This window comes from Mobula hypostoma, chromosome 23, assembly GCF_963921235.1.
Source record: "Mobula hypostoma chromosome 23, sMobHyp1.1, whole genome shotgun sequence".
Classification (NCBI taxonomy): domain Eukaryota; kingdom Metazoa; phylum Chordata; class Chondrichthyes; order Myliobatiformes; family Myliobatidae; genus Mobula; species Mobula hypostoma.
In genome coordinates this window covers 3,716,926-3,730,658 of record NC_086119.1, presented here as the reverse complement: position 1 = coordinate 3,730,658, position 13,733 = coordinate 3,716,926, and the positions used below count along the sequence as shown (strand labels likewise).

The 13,733-nt window shown below is 48.2% G+C and overlaps 1 protein-coding gene across 1 annotated transcript in view; it reads left to right on the top strand.

Moving 5' to 3' along the window:
* The window catches only part of LOC134336686 (phosphatidylinositol transfer protein alpha isoform-like), a 79,350-nt gene extending 66,490 nt beyond the window's left edge, over positions 1–12,860 (top strand). Inside the window, exons 8-12 of the mRNA XM_063031045.1 lie at positions 2,389–2,466; positions 3,766–3,876; positions 4,524–4,646; positions 11,993–12,061; positions 12,734–12,860. Coding sequence (XP_062887115.1) covers positions 2,389–2,466; positions 3,766–3,876; positions 4,524–4,646; positions 11,993–12,040 — 360 coding nt within the window. The 3' untranslated portion in view covers positions 12,041–12,061; positions 12,734–12,860. The remainder of the gene's footprint in view (positions 1–2,388; positions 2,467–3,765; positions 3,877–4,523; positions 4,647–11,992; positions 12,062–12,733) is intronic.
* Positions 12,861–13,733: the final 873 nt, after the last annotated feature.

Sequence of the window (13,733 nt, the reverse complement as noted above, 5' to 3'; positions counted from 1 at the left end):
TGACTGACTGACTTTGAGTGGGTAATGACCTTGTGTGTGTTCAAGTTCAACAGTGGGCGTGGCAGGGAATGAGGAAAGGTGCAGCTGACTCGTTGTTTCATATTGCCAAATCATACCATTTCCTTGTGGCCCGGTAGCACACTCTTTGCGGCCCGGTGGTTGGGGACCACTGCCTTAGCAGAGTTAGGACTGGTATAGGTCATTCAAAGGTGTCACTAAGCAAATGGGGATATACAACCAGCCTAACAACTTGTGAATGTGGAACTGAGCCACAAACTATGCAACATCTCCTGCAATGCCCATCGCTAGAGGAACCCTGTACTGTTGCAGATCTTGCCGAATTCAACAACAAGGCACAAAAATGTGTCCAGTTCAGGCTGGGCCATGTATAGACTGTCTGTGGACACGATAAGAAAAAGAAGCCTCACTAATTTGCCTGCCTTTTTTAATATTGTAACCTAGTAATTTTTTTTATATTGCACTGTACTGCCACAAAATAACACATTTTCCATCATACATCAGTGATAAACCTGATGCTGAAATGTTTGAAAGTACTAATAATTGTGTGTTTCTAGCCAGCCAGTGGCTCTCAGCAGTGCGGGTGAGATCTCGCTGCTCCTGCATCACTGGCGCCCCCTGCTGGTAGAGGGCTTCCTTGCAGAAGCCTGCCTGTGGAGAGAGCGGAGGGGAGTGGGTGGTCTGGGAGAGGTGTCTGGCTCTCCAACTGTGCAGCACAGCAGTGATGCTGGTAATTGTTTTGATGTTATGGCCCTTCAGCTCTCACTTCCAGCAGCATCTCCAGCAGAAATGGCTGTCTGTGACCAGAACATTTTTCACACATAGTGCTGGAGGGACTCCGGCTCAGGCGGCATCTTTGGAGGGCAATAAAGAGTAGGCATTTCGGATCAAGACTCTTCCTCAGGACTGAATGGAACCAAGAACCGTACAATACAGGAACACAATGTTGAGCTGAACCAATTAAATTAGTAATGAAATGGCCAACTAAACTGATCACTGAAGTGGGTGGGTGAAGGAGGTGAAGAAAGAAGCTGGCAGGTGATGGGTGAAACCAGGTGACGAGGGAAATGGGTGGGTGGAGACGGAGGTGAAGTAAGAAGCCAACAGGTAAAAGGTGAGACCAGGTGAGGGGGGAAGTGGGTGGGTGGAGACGGAGGTGAAGTAAGAAGCCGACAGGTAAAAGGTGAGACCAGGTGAGGGGGGAAGTGGGTGGGTGGAGACGGAGGTGAAGTAAGAAGCTCAGGTGATGGGTGGAACAGGTAAAGAGCTGAAGGGGGAGGAATCTGGTGGGAGAGGAGGCTGGACCATGAGAGAAAGGAAAGGAGGGGAACCAGAGGGAGGTGATGGGCAGGTGAGAAGTGAAGAGATGAAAAGATATCATTTATTTGCAGTGTGATGTGTCGTATGACATGGGCAATCATGGTCTTGACCACTGTTGTTCTTGGCAAATTTTTTTTCTACAGAAGTGATTTGCCATTGCCACCTTCTGGTCAGTGTCTTTAGAAGCTGGGTGACCCCAGCCATTATCAATACTCTTCAGAGATTGTCTGCTTGGTGTCAGTGGGCACATAACTGGGACTTGTGATATGCACCAGTTGCTCCCATGGCTTCACGTGACCCTGATCCGGGTTTGGGGGGCGGGGGGACATCTCCTTTGGTGTGGACATGTCCCCACTTCGATGGCAAACCATGGCAGAAAGGGAAGGAGGAGGGGAACGAAGCTTAACCACTTACAGTGGCATTATCATGGTGATATTCTCCACATTTCATGTCCTGGGGTTGCCCTTGACCTTCACCTCAGCTGGACAAGTTGTGCACGTGTACATCACAGCCACATGAGCCGGTCACGGGCTTGGTGTCGAGGGACACGATGGTAGACTCCTGGGTTACCTGGATCAGTGTATGTCAAAGTCAAAATAAATTTATCAAAGTATGTATATGTTCCCTTTCTACTATCCTGAGATGCGTTAAGAAATACAACAGAATTTATTAAGAACTGTACATAAAGACTGAGAAAGAACTAATGTGCAAAAGACAAACTGCGCAAATAAAAAACGTACAGAGAACGTGGGTGTAGAGTCATCGGAAGTGAATCCATAGGTTCTGGAGTCAGCTCAGATCAGAGTTGTCAGTGAAGTTAACCATGCTGGTTCAGGAGCCTGAGGGATGTACAGTCATAATTGTTCATGAACCTGGTGGCGTGGGACACAAGGCTCCTGAATCTCCTGCTTGATGGTGGCAGTGAGAAGACAGCAAGGTAGAAGCCACCACAGTTTCCAGGGAGCAAAAGCTTCCTCTTGGGCCACAGCTGGATCTAGTTAATGTATGTATACAACTATCCGGCCTCACAGTGTCCCTTTCTCTCTCCAGGATTACAAACCAGAGGAAGATCCAGCAATATTCAAATCCGTCAAGACGGGTCGAGGCCTCCTGGATGCTAATTGGAAGGTGCAGACCATGTGACTGTTCAATCCCTTTTCGAGTCATTGGAGTTGAAACCAGTGTGTCACTAATTTAGAGGAGAAAGAGAGCTGACAGATGAGAATAAAGTTCCTGTACTGTACATCCCAGGGCAGGAACCCATAAGGTCTTGATACAGAATACCTCCTTCACTGCCCTTCAGTGCTATTGTCTTATCAAACCGCCAGATTTCCATCAGGTGCCATCTATCACCTTCCGTCCTTGATTCCAGTGCATCTCCCTACCCTGGGACCCTTTCCCTCCCTCCACAGATACCACTGAGTCAGTCACAGCACAGAATGGCCCTTCGTCCCATTTAATCCATGCTGAACTGTTACTTGACCACAGCCCTCCCGTCCATGTACATGACCAAATAACTCTTAAATGTTGAAATTGAACCTGCATCCAGCTCTTCCCCGGCACCTCATTCCACACTCACCACCGTCTGAGGGAAAAAGGTTTCCCCGCATGTTCCCCTTAAACATTTCACCTTTCATTCTTAATCCATAACCTCCACTTCTGGTCTCACGTAACCGCAGTGAAAAAAGCCTGCTTACATTTACCTATCTATACTCAGCATAATTTTGCACACCCCTATCAAATCTCCCCTCAACCTTCTACGTTTCAAGGAATAAAGTCCTAACCTTTTCAACCTTTCCCTATAACTCAGGTCCTCAAGACCCACCAACATCCTTGTAAATTTTCTCTGTACTCTTTCAATCTTATTGATATCTTTCCTGTAGGTAGCGGAGCAGAATCTTCAAATTCGGCCTCACCAACATCTTATAGAACTTCAACATGACATCGCAGTTCCTGCACTCAGTACGCTAATTCAAGAAGTCCAGTATTCTTTCAGCATTCTAGATATGATGTCTCTCATTTTTGCCTCCAATGTAGGCAATCAGGGTAGGAAACATTACAACACGGTACAGGCCCTTCAGCCCACGATGTATTGCCAACCGTTAAACCTATTCAAGGATCAATCTAACCCTTCCCTCCCACAGAGCCCTCCATTTTTCTGTTATCTATGCGCCTAAGAGTCAATTAAATGATGCTAATGTATCTTCCTCAACCACCAGCTCTAGCAGCGCAATCCATGCACCCACCATTATGTGTTTAAAAAAAAAACAACTGCCCCTGACATTCCCAAGCACCTTAAAGTTGTGTTCCCTGGAATTAGCCATTCCCCTGACCCCCCACCCCCAGCCCCCCGAAACACTGACCTTGCTGCCTGACCCATCCCCTCTGGGATCACTGGACGCTCACTGCTCTCTGTTGCCCCTGTAGAAAAACCTGCCGAAGAGGAAAGATTGGCCGCACATGTGTGCGTACAAGCTGGTGACCGTGAAGTTCAAGTGGTGGGGTCTGCAGAATAAAGTGGAGAACTTCATCCAGAAGGTGAGCGAGTGTCTGAGCCAGGGGACACCGGGCAGGGACAGGATGGTGGTTGTGAACAGACGGGGAGGTTAGAGGGCTGGAGTGTCGGGTGCATCCTCCTGAAGCTATTTCCAGTTACTAGCTTTGAAATGTCTTCCTTTAGGTAGGGTTCTACAGTACAGAAGCAGGCCCTTCAGCCCATCTCCATACTGACTGATCCATTTACCTGCGTATGCCCCATATCCCTCAAATCTAGGGGTTCCCAACGGGCCCGTTTCTGTGCTGTGGTGCTCTATGACTCTGACTTGGTTGTTCACAGCGTGGAATTTAGTGTCCAGAGTTCTCCCTCGTGCTGTGTGCCTGTTTGGAGATGTTCCTCGCGCTGTGTCTGTCTCATGGTGTGACTAACTGTCCGGGGCTATCCCTTGCACTACGTGACTGTCTCTTGCAGTGTGACTAACTGTCGTGTCTTCTCCCTCACACGGTGTGACTGTGTCTGGGGTTCTCCCGCGTGCTGTGTGCCTGTCTCTCACGGTGTGACTGTGTCTGGGGTTCTCCCTCACGCTGTGTCCTTGTCTGTCACAGTGTGACTGTGTCTGGGGTTCTCCCTCGCGCTGTGTGCCTGTCTCTCACGGTGTGACTAACGTCTGTTGTTTTTGTGTGAGCAGCAGGAACGGCGACTGTTCACAATCTTCCACCGGCAGCTGTTCTGCTGGATAGATCGGTGGATTGAGCTGACAATGGACGATATCCGGCGGATGGAGGAAGAGACCAAGAAGGAGCTCGAGGAGGTGGGTTAGCCTGGGTCACGTGGCACATCCTGAGCACCTGTTTGCTACCTTCCCCCATCCCCAGATGGAACATCAGCCTGTTCCCCACCGTCGTTGTGGTCAGTTCTGGTCACATGATGGGAACGACGTGGAAGTTTTAGCAGAGGAGATTACCGGGACGCTGACAGAATTAGAGAGCATGTCTTAGGATAGGCTGAGCAAGCCAGGGCTTTACTCTGTGGAGTGAAGGAAGATGAGAGGTAACTTGATAGAGGTAATAAGCATCAAATGAGTAGACAGCCAGAGACTTTTTCCAGGGGCAGAAATGGCTAATATGGGGGAGGCATAACTTTAAGTGGAGTGGAGAATTCATTGGTGTGTGTGGACCATGTGGTGGGACTGACTGCCTTTAAGGTGGCGGGGGGGGGGTGCTTAGCAGAACAGGAACTGGTTTATTATTGAAACATGCACTGAGATGCTCATCCAGTCACCTAAAACAAGGTAAAAGAATAACAGAATGCAGTATAAAGTGAGAAAAAAATGGGGCAGCAGACTCGATGGGCCAAATGGCCTAATTCTGCTCCTATATCTTATGGTTACAGTTATAGAGGAATTGTCTACCTGCATTGCACTAAGGTGTAAAGTCGAGGTGTGGTAGACTCGGGCCGAGAGTCCATCTCAGCATACTAGGAGCCATTCATAGTAACAGTGGGGTAGAAGCTGTTCTTCAGCTTGGTGGGACATGCATTCGGGCTTTTGTATCTTCCCGATGGGAGGGAAGAGAGAAAGTCCGGGGTGGGTGACGTCTTTGATTGTGCTGGGTGCTTTACCAAGGCAGTGAGAGGTATAGACATGGAGGGGGAGTTTGTTTTCTGTCTTGTGCTGAGCTGTGTCCATAACTCTCTGCAGTTTCCTGTGGTCACAGACAGAGCTGTACCAAGCTGTGATGTATCCGGATAGGGTGCTTTCAGTAGGAATTAGTAAGGGTCGACGGGACATAGAAACATAGAAAACCTACAGCACAATACAGGCCCTTTGGCCCACAAAGCTGTGCCGAACATGTCCCTACCTTGCTGAATTTCTTTTGCTTCCCAAGAAAGTAGAAGCATTGGTGAGCTGTTTTGGCCGTGATGTCTACATGGTTGGACCACGTAGAAAAGATACTAACATGGATAGAAGAATAACTGACTGGCAGGAGGCAAAGAGTGGGAATAAAGGTGTCCTTTTCTGGTTGGCTCCCAGAGAATGCTAATGTTCCGTGGGGTCGGTGTTGGGACCGCTTCTCTTCACGTTGTATGTCAACGATTTGCATGATGGAATTGATGGCTTTGTGGCCAATATGAAGAAAGGTGGACGGGCAGATAGTGTTGAGGAAGCAAGAAGACTGGCAGAAGATTGGGCAAAGAAGTGGCAGATGGAATATAATGTAGGGAAGTATATGGTCGTGCACTTTGGTAGAAAGAATAAAGCCGTAGACTATTTTCTAAATGGGGAGAACATTTAAAAATCAAAGGCCCAGGGCGATTTAGGAGTCGTCATGCAGGATTTCCTAAAGGTTGAGTCGGTGGTGAGGAAGGCAAATTCAATGTTGGCATTCATTTTGAGAGGACTAGAATATAAAAGCAGTGATGTGATGCTGAGGCTTTGTAAGGCACTGGTCAGACCGCATGAAGTATTGTGAGCAGTTTTGGGCACCTTATCTAAGAAAAGATGTGCTGGCATTAGAGAGTCATGAGAATGACTCTGGGAATGAAAGGGTTAACATGAAGAGCATTTGATGGCTCTGGGCCTGTACTTGCTGTAATTTAGAAAAATGGGGGGTGGGGGGGGAAGAATCTCACTTAATATTGAAGGCTGAGATAGAGTGGACATGGAGACGATGTTTCCTATAGTGGGAGAGTCTGGGACTGCAGCCCACAGGATGTCCCTTTTGAACAGAGATGAGGAATTTTGTTAGCCAGAGGATGGTGAATCTGTTGAATTCATTGCCACAGACATCTGTGGAAGCAAAGTGATTGGATATATTTAAAGCAGAGGTTGATAGGTTCTTGATTAGTCAAGGTGTCAAAGGTTGCAGGAAAATGGGATTGAGAGGGATAATAAATCAGCCATGATGAAACGGCAGAGCAAACTCGATGGGTCAAATGGCTTAATTCTGCTCCCATGTCTGATGATCAGGATGGGTTATTGATGATGCAAGTTTCTGGGAATTTGCATCTCTAACCCTCTTGACCTCAACACCTTTGTAGACAGGAGCTTCTGCACCAACCCCCTTTCCTGACGTCAATGACCAGCTCTGTTGTATTGTTGACATTGAGGGAGAGGTTGCTGTCATGACTGCAGCTTTTAACAATCCACATTAAGGAGTTGGAGCTGGACTGGATGAAATCGAGATCATTCGGGAGGCTGAGGAGTTGATTAGATACCAAAGTTTCTTCAGATACAAAAAGTATAAAAGAGAAGCAAGAGTCTATATAGGACTGCTAGAAAATGATGCTGGAGGGCTAGTAGTGGGGGACAACGAAATGGCAGACAAACTGAATAAGTATTTTGCGTCAGTCTTCACTGTGTAAGACACTAGCGGTATGCTAGAACTTCCTGGTATCAGGTCATGAAGTGTGTGAATTTACCATAACTAGAGAGAGAGTTCTTGGGAAACTGAAAGGTCTGATGAGTCACCTGGACCAGATGGTATACACCCCAGGGTTCTGAAAGACCATAAGATATAGGAGCAGAATTAGGCCATCTGGTCCATCGATTCTGCTCCGCCATTCAATCATGGTTGATCCTTTTTTTCCCTCCCCATTTCCTGGCCTTCTCCCCATAAACTTTGATGCCATGTCCAATCAAGAACCTATCAATCTCTGCCATGAATACACCCAATGACCTGGCCTCCACTGCTGCACATGGCAACAAATTCCACAAATTCACCACCCTCTTGCTAAAGAAGTATCTCCGCATCTCTGTTTTGAATGGACGCCTCTCTATCCTGAGGCTGTGCCTTGTTGTCCTAGACTCCCCCACCATGGGAAACATCCTTTCCACATCTATTCTGTATAGTCCTTTCAATATTCAATGAGATTCCCCCTCATCCTTCTATATTCCAGCGAGTACAGACCCAGAGCCATCAAACATTCCTCGTATGATAACCCTTTCATTCCTGGAATCATCCTTGTGAACCTCCTCTGGACCCTCTCCAATGCCAGCACATCTTTTCTAAGATGAGGGGCCCAAAACTATTCACAAAACTCAAGGTGAGGCCTCACCAGTGCCTTATAAAGCTTCAGCGTCATATCCTTGCTCTTGTATTCTAGACCTGTTGAAATGAATGCTAACATTGCATTTGCCTTCCTCACCACTGACTCAACCTTTAGGGTCCTTCTGCAGAAGACCTTTAGGGTCTTCTGCAGAAGGACTCCCAAGTCCCTTTGCATCTCAGATTTTTGGATTTTCTCCCCGTTTAGTAAATAGTCGGCACATTTATTTCTACTACCAAAGTGCTGAAGAAGTGGTTGAAGAGATCGTGGAGTCATTAATAATGATCTTTCAAGAATCACTAGATTCTTGAATGGTTCTGGAAGACTGGAAAATTGCAAATGTCACTCTACTCTTCAAGAAGGGATGTAGGCAGAAGAAAGGAAACTATCAGCCAGTTAGTCTGACCTCAGTAGTTGGGAAGATGTTGGAGTTGATTGTTAAGGATGAGGTTTCAGGGTATTTGGATGCACATGATAAAATAGGCCATAGTCAGCTTGGTTTCCTCAAGGAAATATCTTGCCTGACAAATATGTTGGAATTCTTTGAAGAAATAACAAGCAGAATAGACAAAGGAGAATCAGTTGATGTTATGTACTTGGATTTTTAGAATGCCTTTGATAGGATGCCACATGAGGCTGCTTAACAAGCTATGAGCCCATGGAATTACAGGAATAATTCTGGCATGGATAAAAGAGTGGCTGATTGGCAGGAAGCAAAGATTAGGAATAAAGGGAGCCTTTTCTGGTTGGCTGCTGGTAACTATAGGAGTTTCACAGGGTCTGTGTAAGGATTGATTCTCTTCACGCTATACTTTATATTTGGATGATGGAATTGATGGCTTTGTGGCCAAATTTGCAGACGATATGAAGATAGTTGGATAGTTTTGAAGAAATAGGCTACAGAAGGACTTAGACAGATTAGGAGAATGGGCAAAGAAATGGCAAGTGGAATACAGTGTTGGAAAGTGTATGGACATGCAATTTGGTAGAAGAAATGAAAGGTTTGACTATATTTTTAAATGGAGAGAAAATCCAAAAAACTGATGTGCAAAGGGACTTGGGAGTCGTTGTGTGAGATTCCCTAAAGGTTGATTTGTAGGTTGAGTCCATGGTGAGGAAGGCAAATGCAATGTTAGCATTCATTTCAAGAGTTCTAGAATATAAAAGCAAGGGTGTAATGTGGAGACTTTATAAAGCACTGGTGAGGCCTCACTTGGAGTATTGTGAGCAGTTTTGGGCCCCTTAGGATGTGCTGAAACTGGAGAGGGTTCAAAGGAGTCATGAAAATGATTCCAGGTTTGAACAGTTTGTCACGTGAAAAGCGTTTGATGGCTCTGGGCCTGTATTCACTGGAACTCAGAAGAGTGAGGGCTGACCTCATTGACACCTATCAAATGGTGAAAGGCCTCAATAGTGGGTGTGGAGAGGATGGTGGCAGAGTCCAAGACCAGAAGATGCAGCCTCAGGGTAAAGGAGCATCCTTTTAGAACAGAGATGAGGACTGTCTTTAGCCAAGCCTTTATGTATATTAAGGCAGAGGTTGGTCAGGGCATGAAGCGATACGGGGAGAAGGCAGGAGATTAGGGCTGAGTGGAAAATTGGATCAGCCATGATGGAATGGTGAAGCAGACTCGATGGGCCAAATGGCCTAATTCTTTCCTAAATCTGGCCAACATATCACTGCTCTCTCCATCTCCTTCCTGTACTTTAAATCTTCATTATTTGAGACATAGCCCACTACAGTGGGGTAATCTGCAAATTTGTAGACAGTCAGCAGAATCTGGCCTTGTTGCCAACAGTGTAGAGGGAGTAGAGTCTAGGGCTGAGGACAACATTGTGGAGCATCAGTGTTTAGGATAATTATGGCAGAGGTGTTGCTGCATCTCACTATTAATTTTCCACTTTTTGCGGGGATCTCTCCATACGTGACTCCCTTGTTCACTTGTCATTCCCACTGGTACTTATCCTTGCAAATGGAATAAGTGCTACAGCACCTCCCCCACTACCATCCAAGGCCCCAAACAGTCCTTCCAGGTGAGGTGACACTTCACCTGTGAGTCCGTTGGGGTCATCTGCTGTATCCAGTGCTCCTGGTGTGGCTTCCTGTATGTCGGTGAGACCCACCCTAGATTGGGAGACCACTTCACGGGCACCTTCACTCCGTCCCCCACAAAAAGTGGAATTTCCCGGTGGCCACCCATTTCAGTTCTACTTCCCATGGCCTCCTGTACTGCTACGATGTGGTCACACTGAGGTTGGAGGAACAGCACCTTGTGTCGCTTCTGGGTAGCCTCCAACCTGATTGCAGGAACATCAATTTCCCAAACTTCTGGTAATTGTCCCTTCCCCCCTTCACCTTTCCCCATTCCTGTTTCCCTCTTTCACCTCATCTCCTTACCTGCCACTTCCTGCTGATGCTCCTCCCCTTCCCTTTCTCCCATGACATAGAAATATAGAAAATAGGTGAGGAGTAGGCCATTTGGCCCTTCAAGCCTGCACTGCCATTCAGTATGATCATGGCTGATCATCCAACTCAGAACCCTGTACCAGCCTTCTCTCCATACCCCCTGATCCCCTTAGCCACAAGGGCCATATCTAACTCCCTCTTAAATATAGCCAATGAACTGGCCTCAACTGTTTCCTGTGGCAGAGAATTCCACAGATTCACCACTCTCTGTGTGAAGAAGTTTTTCCTCATCTCGGTCCTAAAAGGCTTCCCCTTTATCCTCAAACTGTGACCCCTCGTTCTGGACTTCCCCAACATCGGGAACAATCTTCCTGCATCTAGCCTGTCCAATCCCTTTAGGATTTTATACGTTTCAATAAGATCCCCCCTCAATCTTCTAATTTCCAGCCTAGTTGATCCAGTCTTTCATCATATGAAAGTCCTGCCATCCCAGGAATCAATCTGGTGAACCTTCTTTGTACTCCCTCTATGACAAGGATGTCTTTCCTCAGATTAGGGGACCAAAACTGCACACAATACTCCAGGTGTGGTCTCACCAAGGCCTTGTACAACTGCAGTAGTACCTCCCTGCTCCTGTACTCAAATCCTCTCGCTATAAATGCCAGCATACCATTCGCCTTTTTCACCGCCTGCTGTACCTGCATGCCCACTTTCAATGACTGGTGTATAATGACACCCAGGTCTCGTTGCACCTCCCCTTTTCCTAATCGGCCACCATTTCAGATAATAATCTGTTTTCCTGACACTCTGTCCTCTCCTGTCAGATTCCCCCTCTTTACCTCTTCCACCAATCGACTTCCCATCTCTGGGCTTCACCCTCCCCTTTTCCTGGTTTCACCTATCACTTCTTCCTCCCCTCCCCCCACCACCTTATTCTGACTCCTCCCCACCCCCCCCACCCCCCTTTCCAGTCCTGATGAAGGGTCTCGGCTCCAAATTTGACTTTTTATTCATTTCCACGGAGGTTTTCTTCCTGCTGAGCTCCTCCAGCATTGATTGTGTGTGTGTGTGTGTGTTTTCTCTCCTTATTGATCGTGATCTGTTGGTCAGGAGGTCAAGCATCCAGTTGCAGGCAGAGGGTGGGAATGGGAGGGCTGATGTAAGGGGTGGGGAGAGCCCATGGTTTGGGGTGGAATGGGAGGAAGGAGTTGATGTGAGGGATGGGAGGTGTGGGTGGAATGGGAGGTGGGGTTCATATGGGAGGTGAGGGGGGGACTGTGGGTAGGAATGGGAGGTGAGGAGAGTAGAGTTGATGTGAGAGATGGGGGGAGACTGTGGGAAGGGGTGGAAATGGGAGAGGAGGGTGGAGTTGATGTGAGAGATGGGATGGGAGAGGGGACTGGGTAGGGGTGGGAATGGAGGTGAGGGGAGACTGGGGAGAGGTTGGAATGGGAAGTGGGGTTAATGTGGGAAGTGAGGGGGGACTGGGTAGTGGTGAGAATGGGAGGTGAGGAGGGTGGAGTTGATGTGAGAGATGGGATGGGAGAGGGAACTGGGCAGGGGTGGGAATAGGAGGTGTGGAGAGTAGAGTTGATGTAAGAGATGAGGGGGGGACTGGGTAGTGGTGGGAATGGGAACCGGAGGTGTGGATGTGTGTGGGGACTTGCAGGGATGTGTGTACTGACTCATCTCCTCCTCTGCAGATGATCCAGAACGGACCTGTGAGAGGACTGACAGCCACTGATGAATAGTGCCGGACTGCTGTTCATGCAGTAAGTGTGACTCCGCCTGTGATCACCAGTCTGCCTGTATCTGTACACCAGCTGTCAGTCTGTACTTACAGCACTTGGGACTGTGTTGGTCGTTGATGACCCTGTCCCAAGGCCAGAAAGAGTTGGTGGAAGGCAGGGAGTCTCTCCCATAAGGAGAGGGGTTTGGGGTGGGAGGGTGACTGTATTCCCAAACATGGAGGGAATTGAGGGTGGCACTGTCTGAATGCTGGAGGAGGAGAGGGAAAGAACTGTCCCAGGGTTGGGGGTGTGAGGAGGATGGGTGGGGGAGACTCTCGTTGGATTGGAGGAACAGGAGGGGAGGGGCGTGGGTTGTGGAAATGAGGGACTGATGGTTCTACGTTAGGTTGGAGGGGCAGGAGGGGAGGGGAATAGGAAGAATCAACTCCCATGGGGGAGATGAGAGACTGGTGATTCTACGTTGGGATGGGTGGGTTGTGGAGAGGGGAGACTGGCGATTCTACGTTGGGGTGGGTGGGTCGTGGAGATGAGAGACTGGCGATTCTACGTTGGGGTGGGTGGGTTGTGGAGAGGGGAGACTGGCGATTCTACGTTGGGATGGGTGGGTCGGGGAGAGACTGACGATTCTATGTTGGGATGGGTGGGTCGGGGAGAGACTGACGATTCTAAAGTGGGCTTTCCTTTCTGTTGTAGCTGACGAGATTGTGTCCGAGGCTCTCACACTCCAGCGGTGAAGGACTTCCTGCCTCTGAGTAACCCCCTCCCCCTCCTCCTACTTCCCCCCGCCCCCTCCCCACCTCTCCATCACAGAATGATATTTTTAAACAAATCTTGGGATGTTGCTCGAAGAAATAGATTGTTGGGACCAGGCAGAGGAATACAAAAACACACGAAGGCACTAACTTTAATCCCATGCAGAATATACTGAGTGTTAGGGTTTGCTGTGCTCTACCTGCTATTATCGATATACTGTGTGTCTGGTCTGAACCAAACACTGAGTGACTGTGGTTCAAAGGTGGTGACCAATCTAAAATATTCCATCGAGTGGCCATGATGTGCTGTTCCAATTCGTTCCCTCCTTCCATCCGTGTGAGGTGATCTTACTAACGTTAATTTATTGCAGAATCGTTAATTTATTTGGTTGTCTTAAGTGCAATAAAACGCTCCCGAGGTGCCCCCTCCGGAGCAGACCAGCATTCCGTGTTTTGCAAAAGCCAGGTATATCCATTAGGAGATAGTTTATGAGGGGAGGTTGAGGGGGAGGATGGTGGGAAGGAGACACGAAGTGGGGCCATTACACACCCTCCTGGCTCTCGCTGCCGCACACCAAAGGAGAGGTTGGAACGTCCGTCGGTCTGGAGTGGGGTTCGGTGGGAGCAGTAGTAAAGAGGCTCGGACCTCTCCAGAGGTGTAGCCCCCAGCTTGCTGAGAGGGTCGTTGGGCCTACCAGGGGCATTTGCCTTGTATTGAGGACCTTCACGTACTGGGGACATTGTCGTCCGGCCACGTGAGGCTGTTGTCAGACCTAAGGAGCTTACCTCAGGGCTGAGGATCTATAGTGCTGCACCTCCTCCCCCTCGCCCCCTCATTCCCTGCTTACCCAGTTTACTCTGAGTGCTTAATCCGTGGTCTGTCACATTCTCTGTCTCTCAGAATCAACACCTTCCTGTCGTACTGTAACCAGTTTTTGGTT